The following is a 23078-nucleotide window of genomic DNA, read 5'->3' on the forward strand; positions in this document are numbered from 1 at the left end:
TAATTTCATATACACAATTATCAAAGGAAGTCCTTACATTATTATTAGGAAAAGAGATCAATGTAACCAGGACATATTTCCAGGAAGGAAATACTTTATCTACGACATTATTGAGATGCAAAAATATTACATAAATATGAAAACAGCTGCATGAGATTGGATCAAATTGTGTCTAGCTCTCTATACATCAGACAACAGCAAGGGCCCTGTGAAGAGTAGAAGAACAGGGCCTTTTTCAGCCTCCAGGGATTTGCAGGCCTGAGGTTTCCAAAGCTCAAGGTGACATAGCTTTGTTTAACACGATCTTTCATCCTTGAACTGTTTTTCATGTGTTCTGCTTTTCACAGATGTGAAAAGGTGACATCAAAGACTAAGTCTAAATCACATCAAATGGGGGTAAAACTGTGTTACAAAGATGTGAAGACACCTCTGTCAGGCTTTATAACACAATGTTCTTGAGAGTGATATAAAATTTTAAATAAACATGTTTATGCCTTCAATTTTCAAGTCAAAGTATTATTTGAATACTGCTAACTTTACCTTGGTATATTGCTCACGCTCATGTTCTTGACTAGAACCAGACCCTGATGTCTGATTATAACGGTGCACTTTCATTTTCATCTGTCTTGTTCGCTCCTCCACTACTAAGCTTGCTGCAAAAACACACAATGAAAATCAATTAAAAAGAGAGAAAAAACTTTGGGAAAAAAAATGGTTTAGCAACAATTTTAACTTATTTCCATCTCAACAAAACAAAGAAATGTACAAACATGTAGAACAAGCAGGGCATAAACACATCACAAAGGAACACTAATGTCAAGAAATCAACCACTTTCATTGCCAGGAGTCTTTACCTGAAAATGGGAAGACATCCCAGTTTTCTATACATTATCAAGGTGGTACAACAGATACGGAAAGATTGAAAGAATTTAGGTGGTAGGCTGAATTATAAACCTGTTAATCATTCTAGATGCAGAGGGCATAAATCTATGACCACCTAACCATGTATATGCTTAACTGTAGAAAATACTACAGTAGCATTCTAAGAGTTAATGCATTAAACAGGTATTAAAATTTACTTTCAAAGTAACTAAGTCCTATTACTATATTAAAACATAACTGCTCACCATACCTAAACATTGTTTTTGAGAGATAATCTCTCCATTCAACCTGTCACTGTAAAAATACATATTGTTTTTAAACAAAAAGTCCTTTAAAATGCTACTTAATTCTCTAATGCTTATTTCTGTTTCAAAGGAGTTGTATTGTATCTTCTTGTATTTTAAATTCCCCTGTGATAATGTTTGTTTAAAAAATTAATCTTAAACCTTCAAGAAGTTTTGATTGTATAAACAGCATCTTCTTCAATTTGAACAAGTTATAACAATTAATATTGGCTGTGCTTGCCACTGGAAGATGCCCTCACACTAAAGGAAAGATTGGTGTGAAAGCACCTGGGCTAAAGCTTCCTTAAAGTAAGTTAACCTTTGTGGTAGTGCATAACTTTCAGAAGGAACAGCATATTCTGCCATCCTTAAACTTGGTGGCACTACAAATGCAAAGGAATACCAATAAAACCAAAACCTTGAAAACTGGCATTTCATAACAGTTCTAGAACTAGACACAAATATTCACCAGTCACTATTCTAATTTACTGGAGCACTCAGTATGTTCATAGGTTTTCACAGGTTATAACATCCGAGAAGAACGACTTCTTTTAGCTGAAATTTTTTGTGTGGTCATAAGTTCAAGATGGATGTTTTATTTGGGAAAACCCCTGCAAAATCTTTTTTTTCTGCTTTTAGGTCAATCATGGACCTACATGATTCTCTCCAAAGATTAGTTTTAAAAGTCAAGATTTTTGTAAACAGCCCCTCCCAGACCAGTGACAGGAGACAGACACCAATTTAAAAGCTGCATGGAACTGATTTTCAATCACAAAACACAGAATCTTAACTTAGGGGAAAACAGGCACACTATCATGACGTTTACAGATCTGTATTATGAATTAAGAGGTACCAAAGTTATCATATGTGGGTTTCGTGCTGCTAGTTAACTGTGTGATTCTTTACACATCTACTTTGTAGTTTGTTCTTTGCAAGCACAAATATACACAAAAAGAAAGCAGTATCCTCAGGGTTGGATACTTTAAACTGTGTGCTCTTGCACAAACCACAATTGTGGATGCACATACCATCCATAAAGTGCTTGTGGAATTCATAGATTGTCTATACACTGGTTGGATATGAAAAAAAATATACAAAGATATCACACTGTGAAAAACATGTTGTTTTCATGTCCTCCTTCCATGTTTCGTATTTAAAAATAGGAAAATTAAATACAGCAAATTTCATTAAAGTTCTGCTACAGCTACAAATTTAAGGCAAGAGATAAAAGTATCACCATAATCTTCAACCTCCCACACTGCAGAGGGTCCAACCTAGGAAATTCTGCACATGCAGAATGTCACACTGGGCCCAGTGATTATTCCAGATGACTAATTATGTTGGTAAATGTGTACCTTAATTGCAATGAGTCCAGTTCCACCATCAGATATGCAGGCACAGCTCCAATTACTTCAATGGAAGTTGCATGGAGGTATCTGAAGGCAAAATTGAGCACTTTAGGTGAAATTTTTAAAGATGGCCTCTTATTTTATGGACAGATATGAAAGGATTAAGATATGTCAATTAGTGACTGAAGTCAAAAACTCAGATATCTTAATCCTATCATACATGCACAAAAGAGACTGAAGATATAAAAATCAGAGGGAATATTGAGACCCCTTTAAAAATTTGGCCCTATAGGTGTATTGTGCACAGGTTACACTAAAAATAACCCTTTCACTGTGTGACTGTTAGGTGCTTCACCCTTTTAACTGTATACACTATACTAAAAAATTTATACAGAAAAATGTTAATCTGTATTATTTACAATACCTGAAAAAGAATATTGTATTATCTAAAGAGACCCTAGTCCAGTGAGTATGCACAAAAAACTACTACAGTCAAGAGTGAGTAAATTGTCAACCTTGACTTAGTAATTCTTAATTTTACTTGTGTTTAAATTCTTAAGCACACACTTCTGTTTTCCATTATTGGATATCATTATATAAAGTAACATGAGAAAATTGATGAGGACTGTAAAACTAATCTAAATATTCTAAGAGATAAATTTAATTTTGTGCGTGGAGCAAAACATGCCATTAGCAAAAAACATTCAGACTTACTTCTAAGGAAGGAATTGGGTGAAATGCAAGTCTGCTCTAGAAAATATAACTATGTTCTTTTCAGCTTTGCTCACCATGCACATCTGAGCATATGCTATACCTAGTTCTGATGGAAAATTTTGTCTGCCTGAAAAGTAGACTGGTCTACTCTTTACATGCTAATTACAGGAAGCAGGAAAAAAAATCTTACACAGTAGCAAAACCACATGAGCAGAAGCTGTAACAACCATAAGTGACGTCACCATACAATCACAGTACTTTCTTGGAACACAGCTGGTTACCACAAGTAATGAAAATTTGACATAAACAATACTACAAGAGCTTCATCTGTCTCTGAAAAAATATGGATCTATTTTCTTTTAGAACATCAGTATTTACAGAATGTTTTTCCTTGAACTCTTGAGAGGTAGGACTACACCGTAAGTACACACTGAAGCACTGTAATCCCCAAATCTCTAAATTTTGCAGTGGCCATATAATTCTAAATATGGAGATTTACCACAGGCATCTCCAATTAGTGGTACAGCTACCATCAATGTCAGTTGTGTCAACACATCACTGTTTTTGGTGTCAGAAGTCACCCTTTGAAGAGGTATCACCCTCGTTGCTTTAACAGCTGTTGATGCAAATCTGAGATCAATCAGTAAAAGTATTGAAAACACAAAGATCATGAAGTGGACTGCTTAAATAAGAGGTGCAAGTTTAGAGCAAAGGAGTTTAGGGGGCTTTCTTATGTAAACCTTGTGAAGCTTGTACAACAATTATGTACATAAACAATCAAGCCATGCAGGAGAGAAAAGACAGACATACAAATGGAATCAAAATAGTATTCTTCAATCCCATTAATATATTTAGAAACCATTCTGATTCCTGTAATGCCAAGAGTACTTGGTCTGGCTGGGATGGGGGTAAATTTCTTAACAGCAGCCCCATACAGTGCTGTGTTTCACATTTGTGTCACTCCAGTATTTTAACTATTATTGTGCAGTGGTTTCACAGCTTCAAAAGCTTCTCTGTTTCTCATCCTGTCCCTCAGTGACTAGGCTGGGGGTGGAAGCAACCAGGAGGGGACAGCTGACCCCAACTGACCAAAGGCAGTTAAATGACCATGCCATTTGACATCATGGTCAGCAACAATACTGTCTTTCCAAGGTAGCCATTTCTTGGAGATGGGCTGGGCATTAGTCTGCTCTTGGGAGGTGGTGAGCAACAGCTTTTGCATCACTTGGCAGTTTGCTTTTTTCCTTTTTATTTTTTTTTCTTTCATTTATTAAACTGTCTATAACTCAGCCCACAAGTTTTTACACACTTTTGTTGTTCCAGCAATTCCATTCAGCTGTAGAGGAGGCTGGGAGCAAATAGACTGTGGGTGCTTAATTGCTGGCTGGGGTCAACCCAGCAAGCTACCAAGAATTAACTGCCCAGTATAGTTCTGAATAGTTTTCCATCAAACAAAAAGAAGTTCCCTTAGTTATCACTTAATTTATTATTCAACTCACTGCTAAGTCCCATCTGCCTTCCTCTGTGAATGGGATTCAAAGCAAGAAGATCCTGTCTACTGTGCACCCTGTAGTGTAATTCATGACATGTCTTGATGGATTCTATGTCACATGCTGGAAGTACAGCTAACGTCTAGATTTCAAATCTTTGTTGAGGTGATAATGGTATGAGGAAAAAAAAAACAATTTAATGTAAGTACATAATGGAAGAGGGCTTTTTTGTTTGTTTGTTTGTCTTTACTTACAATCTCACAAAAATTCTGCATGTATTTCTGGTGATAATACAAGTTTTCATTAACATTAAAAACAGTTCTTGGTACATATTTCCATCATAGGGAAAGGGATTTCCTCTTTTTACTAAAAGCTTATAAATTACACATTCTCTTTTGTTTGTCTAAAATATGCAAATCCATACAATGTTACTAACAGAAGGTAAGAAATAAACAACTACAATTCTTGTTTTCAGCCTGCAAACTACCCTCAGAGAAAATCTATGTATTAATTTTAAAGGAGATAGCCATCTCTTATTTTTTCCAAGATATTATCTGTTTACTAAGAATTTATGTCATAGAATGGCTTGGGTTGGAAGGGACCTTAAAGATCACCTACTTCCAACCTCCCTGCTGTGGGCAGGGACACCACCTGCTTGCTCAAAGCCCCGTCCAACCTGGCCTTGAACACTTCCAGGGAAGGGGCATCCACAGCTTCTCTGGGCAACCTGTGCCATTGCCTCATGAACCTCAGAGTAAAACTTTCTTCCTTATATCTAATGTAAATCTACCCTCTTTCTAAATCTATATCTACCTTTTATTTTAAAAACATTTAGTTTAAAACCACTTTACTTTAAAACCATTACTCTTTGTCCTATCAATGAAGTTCCTGATAAAGAGTCCCTCTCCAATATACTACAGTCATACTCCTTTTAATATGTCGGGACTACAGTAAGGTTTATAGAGTTACATCTGATAGCATCAACTAGTTGACATCCCTCATCTCTATCTGTGTCCTCAGAGAACTAGTATATATTTAAACCCCTATCGGGTGTTCAACCAATGATAGGTTAGACCTAGCTAGAATACTAACCATTCAGAATATATGCTACCTTATGTAATATATGTACAAAATAGCAGAACCATAAGCAATATACTATACTAAAAATGTGTTATGGCAGATTAAAAAAAAAAAAAAAAGTGTATTATTTTTTTCTCTTTTTTTTTTTTTTTTTTTTTTAATATTTTACCAAACTAGTAGATAGATAGAATGCCGCATATGGCATATTTCTGCCATCCAAAGAATGTGAATTTAACAATGCACAAAATTTGACTTTAAAATAACTTCAACCTACACTGGTACCAAAACCAGACTAAGAGCAGTTTTATGAAAGTCAGTGAGCACTACCAAAGCTGCATTAGCAGTAGTGAGCAGTGCAAAAGAAACTGAAGTAAGAAGGGGAGTTTTTAAATCCCCTCTATAAGGTTTGAAAGAAGGACTAAGCTATATATTACGTGCATAATTTCTTAAATGACATAATGCTGTAAGTGTCCATCTACTAAACTGATCACTTAATGTATGAAACATGGGTTCCTTTAAATAAGGACTGTACCACAGGCAGCAATACTGAACTAGCATGGAGCTTGTCTTTTATAGCTCTCTAGTCTTTAATTTGCAAGTTTACATGTTTAGATATCCATCTCTTTCACATTACAATGATTATCAAACACTACCTAATTCTGCAGAACTTGAAAAACTTTGAATCTTGACAATAAATAATATTTCAAAAGAACTTGCTCATATATTTGAAAAAAGGGATTATGATTATTTTAGCACTGGAACTACCTCCTGTGTAGCCGTGTAACCATCTTGGATTCTTGACCGTCACCAGATTCTAAGGAAAATCATCTTCCACCCAACACTGAACTGCAGCCTGTGCTACACAAAATGTCACTATTTTGGAAGTGGAGACCTGCTGCTTTCCAGCAAGTAAGAATGCAAGAGAGGAGGGAAATATTGGCAAGGTAACATGAAGAAAAACTTTCTCACCTCTTTGGGGCTACAAAAAGAAGACCAAATTCTTAAATACCTTAAAGAGAAAGGGAATTTTAGGACATTGAAAAGAAAACATGGAAACTGGAAGATATGCAACTTAGATCAATAGATTCAGATATTTTAGGAAGACTGTAATTCCAAGCATACCATTGTTGAAGAAGATTAAGGGAGAAGTCATGAGAATTATATAAAGTCCAGAATACAGTCTTGCAGAAAGAGATTTAGGAAATTACTAAAAAGAAAGCAGATATGCGACTTGGTGGGGGCTGTAATTATTTACGCTTGGGAAGATTTCTAAGAGTAGAAGGCTCTTCAGTTGAACAGACACGGGTTCAATAATGTCCAGTAGTTAGGAAGAAGTTAAAGTCAAATAAGTAATATGACATGTTTTTAAAAAAAAAAAAAAAAAAAGTGGCTAAGCACAGGAACAAATTTTCATTGCTTGCAGTGATTATGTGAAAATACCTTTCTAAAAGGTCATTCTTGCTTAAACCCAAATATGGGCTTAATGGCAAAACCACAGGTGACATAACCTGGTCTGTGATTAAAGCTGATAACCACATTGGTCTTTTTAGGACTACAGAAAACCCACGGGTGTCTTAGCACTGGCTATACCAGTTCTTGTAATGGTAACAGCTGGAACAAACACAGAATCCTCCAAGTCATAGAATCACAGAATGGTTTGGCTTGGAAGGGACTTTAAAGACCACCTAGTTCCAACCCCACTGCCATGGGCAGGGATACCTTCCACTAGACCAGGCTGCTCAAAGCCCCATCCAGCCTGGCCTTGAACACTTCAAGGGATGGGGCATCCACCTGCACTATTAATTGTTGGAGTAAGCTAAAAAAATAAGAAAAAATTGGCATCAGTAGTTAAGATGGCTGTAACCCTTGCCAGCTTTCTTTATGAATCAAACTTTAAGTGAAACAGTCTAAAAATCTGACAGATTTGCTTATACAAAAGCAGTCACTGAAAAGTAAGTTGAAATGAAAACTTATCTTGTAAAAACTATTTTGTGATAGCTTTCTAAGAGCACTGTTAACTCCCATCATATCTCTAAATGCCCAGGATTATTTTTTTTAATGTATTTCACTAGCTCTTTCAAGAAGCTGAGGTTCAGGACATCCAAGAGCACTACAACAAATACTGGATTGCTGGCAGCAGCCAGAGGAATATATTGCTTATTGCCAGGACTATTAAGGTACAGATCTGCCAATTAGCAACAGAGATTGCTACTCTGCCCCCATGTGGTTTTCTCTCCATTTGTGCACAGCACATTTTGGCAGGGCAACAGAGAACTGCACTTATCCCAGAAGCCAACAGAGATCCAACCTGCTCTTCTCTCTCAGTCTACATATTCTTCACACTAAGATGAAAAGTTGAACCGTGACAAACAGCTACAATGCAGTGCAGAGGCCTATATGCCTTTCCACACTGAAAAGTCAGGAGTGCTGCCCTCATTGTGCTGCTTAGATGTTCTATGTTTGGAAACCTGGGGAAAAAATGCAGTATCTGGACTGAGACAGTGAAAGGTAAAAGCTGGAGAAGAAATGGCAGAGGCAATATCCAGAGCAAAGGAAAGGGAATAAAGCAGCCGTAGGACTTGGATGGGAGAATTCCCCAGCACAGCAGGTAAGGGAAGGGAAGAGGGGAAGGGAGCACTCATAGAAGAGAGGGAACAGACGCTGGTGGTGGACTAGGATGAAGCATTTTAGAAATAACAGAGAATCTCTGAGTTATTTCTTCTCAGCCTTCAGGCTGAATTTTGCAATATTATGCACATAAGAAGTAACCCTGTGATAATTTTCAGGACTTTAAAAATCCACAGAAAGATAAGCTGGAAAATTAAGAACAAATGAAAAGAAAACAAACAAACAAACAAACAAACAAACCAATTTTGAAATCATGAGCAGATGGATGTTTTGAAATGTAAGGTTAGTAACACTGAAAAATCAATTTGTTTTTAAGATATAGAACTTGTTACCACTTCTCTACATATATGAGTTTAAAAAGCATGTATCAGCTACACATTGTAGATAGGGAGGGAGATGTCCTGCAGCAGCTCTTGTCCCTCTACCTGACTAGAAAGTATTATGGCTTCTGTAAGCTTGTGTGCAGGGGTGTGTTCATATTTGTAGTAAACTCATTCCTTCAATAACTATGTCTTTTGCCATATAACATCCTGTAATCCCCCATCTCCATCTCCCACTCACCAACTTTCCCTTCTTTGTATCTCTTATACTGTGCTGGGGAGAGTCAGAGGTGACGGGGGCTACTAATGTAACTTCAGGTTGTGCATGGTCCCCCAGAACTGACACCACTCCACTTCCCCAGCAACTCATCTGCCCAACTTTTTTCTGCCTTTCGGCTGCGTCTGCATTCAGCCCTATGCTCCTGTGAGCCAGAGGAACCCAGGTGCCCAGAGATCCCACTACCTTCCACACACTGCCAAAACTTGGGCCAAATCCATCAAAATCCTTTGGAAACCTGAGCTTTCACAAACCTCTTACGGGCATGTTCTAGTTTCTCTGTATAAAATCAATTGTTTTAAACAACAAAACATCCACTGCGGTCCAAATCACAGAGCAAGGTTTGTGAACTTGAAGAATCACAAATAATAAACTGACATAATCAATTTGTATTGTTCTGTTTGAAAGAAATACAGATACTTAAGAAATGAAAAATAACAGAAATAAATTACAAAATTAACCATTCTTAGGACTTTCTTAAGACATTTCATAGTAAATACTTAACACTGCAACATAATCTGCAATTGATTTTACTTAATTTAAACACTATTTCTTTTTCACTTTATTTTTTACGTTATTGTGAAAACATATTCCCCAGTACTGTCTTGGATGTTAGAATTCATAACTAGTAAAACAGCTGCTGTATTTTACCTAAGGAAGTATGAACACATGAATGGGATTCATCCTTTCACAATGTAAAAAAGTTGTAGTAGATATTCTGTTTCAAGTTGAACACATAATTTGTCTTTGGCCCACCAAAGACTGTATTGAGATCAGAATTTCCCCAAATCTGAAGGACTCAGCTAGAATTTAGCAAAGGTTAATCTGATGTATCAGTGTTATTGCAGTATTGTGCTGTTAACATGAAAATTGATTAAATTGTTCTTTTTTCTCTCCGAGGTTCATTCTGACTTTGAGATGACTCCTACTTTTGGAAAAAAAATAAAAATGGAACCTCTCTGCAACATGCCTTGGTGGGGATGTGACAGGCTGTATTTCTCACTTCATGGCATAGCCTTGTTAGCGCTCACTGACTCACTGATACCAGCACATGCTAGGGGAAATTCATAAGAGGTCAAAGCTATGCCCATGCAGGTTGTCTGCCTGCCCACAGAAACCTGCCCTACAACACCCCCAGCTTTCTGAGTTTCAAGGGCTTGTCATGCAAATACAATACAGCTCATGTTGAACTAACTTGTCTTCAGAATGTCTCTGCATAGGAAGGACAGTTTCTGGCCATCAACACCTTCAACTGTTCCTAAGCCCCGACCTATGAAACATCCTTCACAGATGCAAAGAGCTATGGCTGCATCATCACAATTGTATTAGAACCAGCTGTTGTGCTGATGAACTTTAAATCAATCATGCAGCTTCTGAGCCATGTGAAGTGCTATGACTACGTCTGGTAAGCCTAGCATATCACATTTCTATGGGAAAATCAGAAATCACAAAAGAAATGACTTTCAGATTCTAAAGAGGGATAACAGCATATAGAAACTTAAGAAACATCCTTTTCACCTGTTAAATACTGTTAACTAAATACTATATACTGACATGGAATATATTAAGAGAAAAGCCAGTATAAACAGTTGCCAAACATTTGTAAAAAATCACATAAATATTTACCTTTTGTGGAAGAGTTAAAATTCTCTTGTTCTTCAATGAATTAAATGCACGGAATGATGGGAACAGAAAAAGAAATCAGCAAATTTAAAGTTAGATAAAGAAATGTGTTACATGTGACAATGGCATGTACAGTAGGCAGTACTCCAACATATGTAAAAGTAATGTAGAAAATTAAAATGATAAACTATGACAAATAAAGCCTATGACTTTTTCTTTAAAATTAACAGGAACAATGAAGTTACTGAGATTCAGATTGTGGACTCTTTAAATATTCCACTAAAGCAGTATTACAAATGTTACAAATGACATAAAATCTTAACATTGCTTTAAGTATCATTCTAACTCCTGAACCACTTCTAGATTCTGAAGACTTTTCTGGAATACTGAGTGTGACAAATTTATTTTCTGTTAACTGAAAGCATAAAAGATTATGAGGCTTGAATTAATTTTCAAGAGTTAGCAATGCTAAGAGAAAAGTCTTCTATGAGGGTAAAGATTCCACAAGCTGCCTCAAAATATGCAGTGCCACCTAAGAATTTCAAAATAAAACAAGAAATATGAAGACAAAACAAACAATACTAAAAGACTAAAAACTAAATCTTTTTCTTTTGTCATTCAATGATGGATCTAAAAAATGGTTTTAACTGCAAGGGTTTGATCTTATACCATTATTCAAGCCAGACTCTCACTGCAATGACATTTCAATGATCAAGTACATATACATTGAATAGTTTTCTCTAGTTATATTTAAAGATCTTAATTAAATATAAAAAGATATTTGCAACTCTAATCCATTATTTCACAACACACTGATTTTCCATATGAAATTCTGATTCTTTTTTTGTTAAAAGGAACACTGGACATGAAAACATTTAACTCCTGTACGTTGTAACTACCACTGAAGATTTGTACATATATTTATATACATATTATGCATATGCACTTTATAAAAGTAATCCCCCTTCATTACCAATAATCCCCATTCATTACCAATAGAGACTTCAGTGCAGCTTTCCTTCATGAAACAGCAGCACACACACACGCATGCACTTCAACCTGCATACAGGCTATGTACAAGGGTTACGCAGCTTTTTCTGACATGGGCCAACATACAGCAACACTTAGTGCTGGTCACAGCTTCATTTTTCTAAAGGTCACTGCGTAAGGCCTGTTGCTGTAAACAGGTGTCACTGAAAACATACAAACACACTGGTTCAGTTATGTTTACAGATACTCTTTTTATGTAAATAGGCTGCTTTTTATCACAATCCTTACTGTCATTAAATGATTTCTGAAACATGAAACCACACTGTTGAGGCTAAAAAAATGAAACCATGCTGTGAAGAGTCAAATAGAAGAATACACAGGGAGAAAGACCTGCTTTGCTTGAGTTAGCTCATTTTTATACTACAAACCATCATCACACATTTAGCTTGTTGGTTCATAGACTTCAATAGCACATAGCATGTCTGTTCTTCTTCACATGTAATATTTCTGAATATTATCCCTAGTAACATCTACTGTAGTGCAGAAAAATGCTATAGAGCTTCAGGCATTATTCATGATTAACCGTTACACAGAAGTGTAGAGGCCCACCCTATCCAAGTGAAAATTACTGTGAGCTTTGATTGGTGCTATGACAGAGAATGGACTAGTACATATATCACAGAAATATGCTTTGTATAAAGGTATCATTTAAAAACCATGCAACAATGTTGTTGTATAAACAGCCAAAAAATAAAGTCAACGCAGAATTCCCGCCCCACAACTTTCTTAAGTGACTTGCACAGTTCCACTCAAATATGATGCAAATAAGAAACACTGATGCAAATCTCTTACAGTTTGGCACAAGATGACATGGAGAGCACAGCATTGCCCTTATAACTTAGATTTTCACTGCTTTAGTCACTGAACCAAAATATCTTCATTATTAGGTCATTTTATGAAATTGCAAGATAAAGCATAGAAATAAATAATGCTTGTTAAGTAGCACAAGTTAAGGTAATGACTACTGAATTGTGACTTTCAGAAAACACACAGAGACACACCTACACCAAATTAACCTTCATATTCAAGAATCACAAGACCTTTAGTTGCAATAACATCCCACTGTGTTTTGTACTCTGGGAATTACTGCTGACAGGGTTGCAAAGGAAACACATATAGTCATACATTCCTTGAACATCATTGGGATTAAAATAAAAATCATGTAGTCTAAAAACCACAGGAGCATAGGCTCCTGTAACTGTAACTGCTTTAAAGAGTCTGTATATACTGAAGTTGCTAAAAATATTAGTTAGCTAGAACCATTCCAACTGAAAGTACCTAGCATGTTTTTAATTTTTTCCAAACTAGTCAGCAGCCTTTAGAACCACTAAGAAGCTTGAGTTTGTTGTTGTTATTGGTTTATTTGTTTTTGTGAGTTTGTGTAATTATGCTATTTTGAGGTTTTAATGAAAAGATAATCCTTAGACTGGACTTTTTTCTCTACTTAAGATTTTTCTCTGCTCCTGATCAGTTGTACTTATCTCTAACAGAATGGATACCATTATTTCTGTTTCTTCTGTAAGATTTTCTTCTATGTGGTCTTTTATACAGTGGAACTACTGACAGGGACCTACTGAAACAAGTCACAAGTTGACTTTTTATGATACTCAAACCAAGGGATAATTAAGAGAACGTTATTTGATAGAAACAATGAAACTGTTTCATTCTAAACTTTATAATGAAAAAAAAAAAAAAGAATGCTTAAGATTCAGTGTCAGTCCTAGAAGAAGCCTCATTGGCATGGATATTATCACTTAAGATAGAAAACAAAAAATCACACTTCCTTTTGACAAAAAAACACAACCACTCTCTTGCTTCTTCATTAACTCTCATTTTTTTCCAAAATGATAGTTTCAAAGAGTAATAAGATTACTGGATTCCTCTATGCCTCTTGACTATGTAAATAGAAAAAAGAAGGAAAAGGAAAAAAGGAGGAAAAGGAAGAAGGAAAAAGGAAAAAGGAAGAAGGAAAAGGAAAAGGAAACTACACAATTTACTACACAAATTATACCTTATATCATACCAGATTTCCTTGAAACACAGGATGTCAATACTGACCAGCAGTAAATAGTTTAAATTAAGAAAATGCAAAAAATTTTGAAATGCTTCTTCCTATAACATTTGTGGGTTGCACTAGATTTTGGCATCATGTATACCTGTAGTGACTGTGAATTTGAGTCATTAAGTCACAATTCAGTTCCAAGTATAGTTAGTGAGACTCTTTCACAGACAGATATATTTGGATTCAATCCTACATTAGCATAAAATAACTTCTAGCCACTCCATTTAACTCATTTGATAGGGATTGAAAAGGTGAAAGTGACATCAAAATTTGATACTGTAAACCAGAGCAAATATTATGTTTTTAAAGCGGAATTTACTTTCCTGCAGCAGCTTGAAGTTTATACACACTGCTATTCTTATTTCAGAAGATACTTTCAGAAGCATTTTAAAATTATTTTATAAAATCTTTTAACTTTGTTCAAGCTGAGAAGGGAAGTACTAAAGTGTTAAACATGGGTAAAATTAGAAAACCTTCCTTTCAAATGGACAAGCCAGTCAGACAAAACCAAAATACTAATTAGAGAGGAAAATCTCTTTAGCCTTCAATTCCATGTGCAGTAATATGGCCATATTGACATAGGCAGTATGATAAATAACAACAAAGTAAATGATATGTCATATCCTACTTGTTCATTTTCTACATAAGACGCAAGCATGTGAACCACAAATGTAAATAAGAGTTCAGTGAAACAGCATTACTTTACAAATATTCACAGCATTGACAAGTTTCTAAACCAACCTTCTGTTTAAAGTTCACTTTTTCTTTGCTCTTCTGCATACAACGCATCTCTGCTAATTTTTATGTCAAGTTCTACTTTCATTTCCAACATCTTTAACAAAACATAAACTAGCATTTTATTCTCAATGCACTAGTTACCAAGAACAGCTGAAAGATAACAGGAGTACCCACAGTAAAGCCAACATAAATTAAAAGCTGATTCATCATGATATATTGTACCAAGTTCTGGAACTGCAGAAGAAACATGAAAGAAGTTTGAAATTCAGCTCTCATTACATTTCCCTAAAGAGCTCCCAACCTACTCATATGTAGAAATAAATGGAAATGCAGTTTGTAACTAGTTTATAATCCAGAAAGTCCTTAGTTAACTATGAAATGTAATGAGAAGACTTAAATGTAAAGTTTAAATAATAATAAAATAAAGAATGAAACCTATTGTACTAAATTATTGATCATTCAGAATAACCACATGTATAAAACAAGAACACATTATTTGAAAGTGTAGTATGCCATCACAACTCAAGCCAATAAAATTAATGCAAGCTGATTGTATGTTAATGCAAGCTGTTGTACCTCATACAAAAATGTATGGTAATCTAACATGATAAAAAGGTCATGGTCAGTAGCATTATCTATTTACGAAAGATGTCTGTCAACAGTTCTATAAGGCACTACAACACATCGTCAGCAGAAGCATTACTTTCATTTCTACATAGAAGAAAAATGTGCAGTATATGGCAATCTCAGTTGTTGCTTGTATTCAATGAGAAAACAGGGTTTTTAAAGACAGAAGTAAACCTGAATGTACACATATTACCCACTGTGGAATTAAAACTAATTTAATTTTACCATAATAGCTCATACTCTGTGTGCAGCATGTTGCTAGAAAAGGAAACAGCAATATTTATACCTATTTGATATTTGAAAAGAACATCATCTACAGCCACTAGGTCTACACGGTCTTTTTCAAAAAAGAGCAGCACTCATTGCTTGAGCAGTTTATTCTTATGAATGAAAAAGCTGATGACCTGTGCCTTCACATTTCTTGTGGTGATTGCTTTTATTCTTTCAGACTCACTGAATCTGTCTCACTCCAGAAGGTATGTTTGTTAATATGATACTTGTTTATCATTAATCTATGTTAACAATGCACATCAATTAATATAAACCACAAAATAATACATTAGTAACACTGTCAAAATGTTGTCAAAATCTTTGCCTCTGATTTCATTGTCTGAATACAAACTAGATGTGCCCATGGAAACCACCACAGCTCTAACAGAAATTTTAAAGTAGACAAATATAAAAAGCTACTAGAAAATTAAGGCAATTAAACCATGTGTCCACCAGTTAAAAATCTTCTGGACTTTGCAGACTACAAATATGCTTTCATTCTCTTCTTTTTGGCAGAATTACAGCTTTTAACATGTAGTTATGAAAGCAGACTTCAAGTAAAGTAAAGAAAGGTAAAAAATCAAAGAGTTAGAGCTATCATACGCTCATTATTTGATACCTTGCTCTATACTGCCACTTCTTACTGGAACTTGCGGTAGCTGTCTTCCCCTGCGACTGCTGAAGGACGTGTCTGCAGGAGGAGACTGTGTGGGACTTCCTTGTTGATGTATTCTGCAGATGAAATGAACATAAAAGTGAAATAACCCAAAGGAAGAGAATTCATATAGTCTAAATTTTTAAACACATATTGAATTGCATATAGAGAAGATGGGGTTGAGGAAGTTTGCATTTGGTGTATGCCATATGCATGTATTCAGCTCTGAATAACTAGCAAACTCACATGGCTTCACCTGTATCTTCTCTAACTGCCTTCAACTAAGGACAAAAATTTTCCATCTTTTTTTGCTCTACTCAAAAAGTTCTACTAAAAAGTTCTACTCAAAAACCACTGAACTAAAAGCAGTTTTCTAAGATCCATTTATGATTACGACTCACAATTTGGGAGTATAACTGTTCTCCTGCACTGACACAAAGACAATCCAAAATGCCACAAAATGCCATTTTACTAACTTCCGTGTTCCCTTTGAGCTGATGCACTAATTTGCACAAGGCCACAGAGAACTGGACAACAAGCATCTAATGTCTTGGGATAATGTGTTATTTTCCCCTGAACATAAACAAACAAACAAACAAACAAAAACACAGCCTTGGTATTTGTGTGTGTGAGACAGAAATTGTGCGTATGTGCATGCATGTGCTCACAGCCCAAGACTTTTAATACTCTTACCTAAGCAAATATTCTAACCACCTTAACTTTGGCTAAATTCTATCTACCACTATTTCAGAGCACCTTGGCTACACGGCTTCTTACACACACATACAGCACCTTTAACACATCAAGCACCTTTGGAACACTGGTAAATTTGCATTTAAAAGCAATAGGGCCCCTCCTAATAATTAGGGAACAAGTTTAAGAAAGCAAAGCAAAGGTGATAAGGAGGAGATTGCTGAGAGGGACAACTTTCTAATTAAACATCCTTGCCAGTTATCACACTCACTAGAGTGGATAATCACAGTTTATCTGCTATGCTAAGTGTACAGGTAGGTAACTTGCAATTCTAAGTAACACGTTCATAGAAAATCAAAATACTGGTAGCTTTCACACTACGTAGATCAACCAACTTTCCCTTTGAGAGTTAGAAGTGAGAGAAGGATGTGATTTCCTGCACAGTGTTCAAGCAAAATACTTTGATAATTTTCAGATGGATACGAAACAAAACACAACAATGGAGGGATGAAACAGCCAACTTTTTTTGCATAGCTATTTAAGATCAACGGGAAGAAGTACCATCTGGGTGGTGAAGATAGGCAGCATAAAGGATATGGGAGAAGTGTAAATACCATGAAGAGAGGATAATCTACAGTGCCAGAATGAGTGAACGCGCCATGTATGCTCAGGAAAGTACAACACCACACTGACACCTGGGAGGCAGAACATGAAAGCTGTGCTGGACATGTAATAGCAACCTTGTCAGAAGTGGAGAAGGTGGCGCCGACCCTCCGGGCGCTAGGTGATGTACAGAGCATAAGGGTCTGATACTAGAGTGCTCACTCGACCTTGAGCGAGTGTGATGTTTTCCCCTAATGACTGGCTGTTCAGTCGTTCGTGGGGCTGGAAGTCCCCTTCTAGAAAGACATGGTAGCAGACCCCTAAAACATCAGGGCCAAAAAGAAACCGTTCAGTTGTTAGCTCCAGGCACACCGTCCCATGCCCCCCTCCACCAAAGAACATTGCAAACCCTGGCTGCAGGGCCAGTGCGCACATTTCAGACTGAAGTTATCAATTCAGATTATAAATCCATTTCCAAAAGGATAAACTGCAGAACACTCACTGCTGCAGATACACATCCCCTTGCTTGTGGAACTGCTGAACTGCACTGAATACAGCAGAAATCTGGCCAAGAACTCTAGCTGCATCTCAAGCAGGGAACACAAGCTAACAACACTTAGATAAAAAGTACTAGCACAGAGTAAGCTAGTACTCCATGTAAGTATCTTTCTGCAGTGAGACCCAACATAGAAATAGAGTTCTGAAGAAACACCGATGAAAGCATCATTAAAATATTCAGTAAAATGATTAATCACATTAGTATAATTAGCAGCATAATTATTGGCAGTTTAATAATTGCATATGTTGCAAGTATAAGACAATCTGAAACATTTCAGGCTTGGAGAGTGACAAAGTCAATTTCTTACTGTGCCCTTCTTATTATTGCTGGGCTTCCCAACAATGCAGCATTTTGTAAATGATAATACTGTATCCATTATTTCAGAAATTACCATAAAGCCATCTCGTGATAGCATTTCACTGTTTGGTTTGTTTTTTAATTTCTCTAGACATATGAAATGCCCCTGCACACACCCAGCACATCTTTCACACAAAACACAGAGTAACCAAGGGACTGTCTAGTTCATAAAACTATCATACATTTATAAATTATCCTTAAAAAAAAAAAAAAAAAAAGAATGTATATGAGACAACATTTATGCAGATGTCTACACCAAGGATAAAAAGCAGATCTGGTTTCAAAGCCAGTGGCAGCTTATATGGAAGTCCAGTCACAGTGCTACAAAAATAGGATTCTGTTCCCTTTATTATATGCTCTCTTAAACCCTAACACTTCCTAAACTTCACTCCTGGCTTGCCCGGCAGTAACAGAAACACTCTTACAGAGATTCCCTGCTTCTAAGAGATGCTTAAGATGACGGCGATGAGCTGAGTCCTGAAAAGGCCTGCTTGGTCCAAATGTCAATGTAATCCCTGATGGTCTAGCAGAAAGATCAGCTGCTGAAGTGAAGAAGTCTACACTGATTAGGAGAATGAGAGAAAGAGGAACCAGCATGGGAGACAAAACCTGGTGTGTGGCTTAAGGAATGAGACAGAAATTAAAAAGTATGGAGAGAAGGGGAATTAGGGATAGAAAAATTGAGAGAGAAATGACACCTGGTGAGCAGTAAGATTGCAGCAAACACATCTGCATGTATCTCATTGACTGCTCCTCCCAGAGGAAGGTAACACAGCAAACAGCCAACCTATAACTCAGTTGGTGATGGACCACAGAGAAATCCTACAGGTTCCAGCTCTGCCTTCCCACAAGGAAACTCAAGTTTTCTTCTCTTTAGACTGATGTCTCAATGGCATGAATTTAAAAAACAAAACAATCCGACAAGAAAACAAACACACATCCTTCCACATAAAAAACTATGAAGAAAAACTAAAACTAAGAGAGCATTGCCAATCCAGCACGCTTTTGACACAAGGTCCTATGTAATATCTTACATGTACAGATAAATACTGTACCTGAGGTAATGAATAACATCAGGTAAATTACCACTACCTGATAACTTGGAATTCTCTTGTAACTAATCAATACAAAATGGGAAAAGAATTTATCTCAGCACAGGAATGACTAAAGTTCCAATCCATTAAATCCCATATAAATTCTGTATGTAGACTCTGCAATATTTCAGACTTGCTCTTTTCCATGTACCTGAATAAATCTTCAAATGCATGTGACATTTAGCATTATAATTATAAGAGGCTTTGAAACAACTGTGAAACAACTCTTGAAAATTCACAGCTAGGCTGGTCATTTAAATCAAATAAACACACTGCTCATGTCTAAAAAACCTATTTCATAAACATAACTACACGCTTAGAGGTAGAGCCCATTTGCTGTTAAAGCAAACACCTCACAGTTCCTACCATTGGCAGTAGCTGAAATTTAATTTTCAATATTATAATTCACACTATACAATGAGATTAGTGAAAAGAACATTTGTTTTAGTGAGGTGTATGTTTTTTAATCTATGCAAGGATCTTGACATCTGAAGAAAATGCCCTCAGTTTACACACTGAAATAAATATCAGGTTTGAAATGTAAACACTTACTGATACACTGATTCCTCCAATCTCATATGTCACGGGATTTCCTTTCCTACTCTTCCACTGTTTCTCAGACTCTCTGCTCTTTCCTTTGCCACCATTTTCTTCTTTATAATCCTACATTTTCTTTTCCTTCCTTATTCCATATGTTCCTATATTTTCCATTTAATGTTTACATTCCCATTTTCCTTCTCACTTACTTCATATCCCTCTCCTACCTCATTCTCCTTTCAAGCCTCTTGCCAACACATTTAACTGTACAATTTGTATGGTTATCAACAACTGTGAGGCCATTGCAACCTCAGCCCCAAGGGCTTCCCTTACTCTTCAGAAGACAGAAGGAAAAATAAAATAGGGAAAAAATGCTGGTTGAAACACAGCAAGGATTTCAGCTGTAAGTCAGGGGATGTCTCTGGTGTAAACTGAAATAGAAACTGGGCTGTTGAAACAAGTGTAACCATTGCTTTTAGATTAGGAACAATAACCTGATTCTTGAAACAACAAAATAAAATAAAAGTTGTGAATTTTTTTTCTAGATAATGTGCATTTTCTTCAAAACCAGAAGTGTCTCTGTGTTCATAGAAGCTTTTCAACCCTCACAATGTAAACAGATGTGTTCCTCTGCTCATCAAGATAACGTAGGTCTGCTTCTAGCAAAGGCAGAATCTCAGTCCTCCTCACTGCTCTTAGTTCAGCCAACACATGGGCTTAACTAGATAAACTCATAATTAAGTATGTATTCTTATTTTTCCCACTTTTTTTTTTCTTAAAAAAATAACAACCTTTTACTACTATACTGTAAAAGCTAAAAGTTACAATGATAATGCATGCACAGGCAAATTCAATGGTAGAGAAGGTAAAGCCTCAGTGTTCTTATTAACTTTATGTAATGACAGCTTTCATTTTTTTTCAATGGGTATTTAAATGTGGAATTTTAGCAATTTTATATTACAGAGTAAAACTACTATATTGGAATATAGATGTCTTTCCCCAGGTAAAATGCACATATGAAACTGTTATTTGTATGCATATGTGGTTTCAGTTGCACTGTAGTTGTTAATTAACATTAGTACACTGTGCCTTGCAGTTACTTATTCTTCATTTGCCATTTGATAAGAGACCTCTTGAATTACTAATCTGCTTACATATTTTCTCAACTTTAAAGTTATTTTAAAATAGACAAGACTTTTGAAAAAAAATCTGTGGTAAAACAAAAAGGGATTAGTACCACAATAAGAAAACATTCTGTATATGTCCAAGTTTCATCTTACAGAGATCAAAACAGTGGCAATGGGTCTCATATTTTTCATTACTAGATATACGCACAGACAGTCTTTACCAGAAAAATGTCATATGTAGAGCAACACAGGAAGTAGTGATAATAATATAGATAATATAAATAATATTTTAAATTAAGGCAACATAGCTTTTGGTACACAGCTTTTGCTTTAACAGCAGTATTAGTTTATATTATGAACACCAGAATCAATTCAGTCATAACAGGTGTTTATTAATCATTCATCAATCCTACCTTTCTGTTTCAGTTGTGGAGCCTTTCCTAGTTTGTTTTTGGCTGCTATATCTTTCCACTTTTCTGGACTGCCTGTAAAATGACATGTCAGAAAAGAAATAAACAAAGAAGAAAAAGAATACAAAAAATATGAAGATTACATATTTACTAATGTATTGCAAAGGTAATAACAGTAACATTTAACAGATGGAAAAGTGACAACAAATTTTTTCATGAACAGGCTGGTGAGCTTGGGGTTTAAAGCACAAGGCTCTGATTAGCTTTGACTGAGCTGATGGTATGAAGGTTATGAGGTACCAAAATAGGGAGACATCATTAATCTTGACAGCATATGCAGCTAGCTCCCATTTTACAGCCCCTATCTGATTAGACACAATGGGTCTTTCTTGACAGTAAGAAAAACAAACGCAGTGTAGACAACAGGAAAAAAAAAAGTTGCAGAAAGGACAAGTAATATTAAAATACAAACTGTAAAAATTGGTTTTAAATCTAAATTTCAAAATCAAAACAAATACCGCATCATATCAGATTTAACTAACACTGTCAATTTATTAATAAAAACTTGGCTTATCAAAAATTTCATTCTATTAAAAATTGTTAAAGATTTTGAGAAATGGTTTAAAACATTTTTTTTCTCTAATTGATGCAAATAAGTTAAAAGTTTATTTCATTTCCTTACTTAGGTCATGGAAATCTCAGCAAGTCCTCTGTGTTCCAAAATTTCCATTACTATCTATGTTAATACAAGCATTTACACATTAAAATTTACAATTTGAATCTCTGATAATCATCAGTGTTTGTTAGTCTTTCAGAATAAAAGTGCATATGAAGTTTCAGGAGTGGCCAAAAAGGTGGAGTGATGATTACTCATTGTTAGATCAGAAACAATGACAAACCCCAACTTGAACATTACACAGGAAAGATGACAAAGAAACATGTAAGAAACTCACAATCATATAATCAACCTCTATACCTAGACATAAAAAAATTACTGTGGGCAAAAAAAAAGTAGGTAAAAATAATATTAAAGAATAAAGATTTAATTTTAAACCTCAGTGGTTATGAAGACTAACCCAGTGTATGAACTGGAAGATACCTCAACAGTTGTAGTATCAAGTTATACCCAAAGAATATAATCACAGTGTATTTTCACTGTAATATTTGATTACTATTATATTGTGACACAGTATGAATCACAACAAAGCAAAAAATGCACAAAAAGACTTTTTTCTTTTTTTTATACATGAGCAGAGGTCACTACCTGATGCTTTCCAGTTTTAACAAGAATATACTTTTGTACAAAAAAAAGAAAAAAAAGAAAAGAATCCCTTAGAATAAAAATTTTAAACTCCCTTATCCTCAAACAGCTTTCTCTAGATTTTTTTTTTTTTTTTTTCTGGAGTATACTCCCTTTACTTTCTTCTTTTTTCTTTACCACATCGAGTACAAGGTGGATACAAAGGGAAACACACGTTAAATGCTGCAGATTTGACTAAGACATAAGGTGAGCGAAGTATTTGAATTTATGGTTAGATCCACCAAAGGCAGCATGATCTCCCAAATGATGGCTCGTCACTTTTTCTTTGGTTTGTTAGGGGACTTATTTTCCCCTTACTCCTTTACGTCACTTGCTTAGACTGTGGCAT

The 23078-nt window shown here is 35.6% G+C and overlaps 1 protein-coding gene across 9 annotated transcripts in view; it reads right to left on the reverse strand.

Moving 5' to 3' along the window:
* Nucleotides 1-23078, reverse strand: part of RIMS1 (regulating synaptic membrane exocytosis 1) — a gene marked incomplete at both ends in the record, with an annotated part of 309016 nt that overhangs the window by 71334 nt on the left and 214604 nt on the right. For 3 of the 9 annotated variants that reach the window (XM_084285044.1, XM_084285043.1, XM_084285041.1), the window contains one exon: nucleotides 16014-16126. In XM_084285044.1, coding sequence (XP_084141170.1) covers nucleotides 16014-16126 — 113 coding nt within the window. Of the gene's footprint in view, nucleotides 1-540; nucleotides 654-10650; nucleotides 10681-16013; nucleotides 16127-21432; nucleotides 21505-23078 lie in introns of all 9 variants that reach the window. The other 6 variants (XM_084285038.1, XM_084285037.1, XM_084285039.1 and 3 more) reach the window with 4 other exon arrangements.

This window comes from Netta rufina (genome assembly GCF_964035555.1).
Source record: "Netta rufina genome assembly, chromosome: 3".
Lineage (NCBI taxonomy): Eukaryota > Metazoa > Chordata > Aves > Anseriformes > Anatidae > Netta > Netta rufina.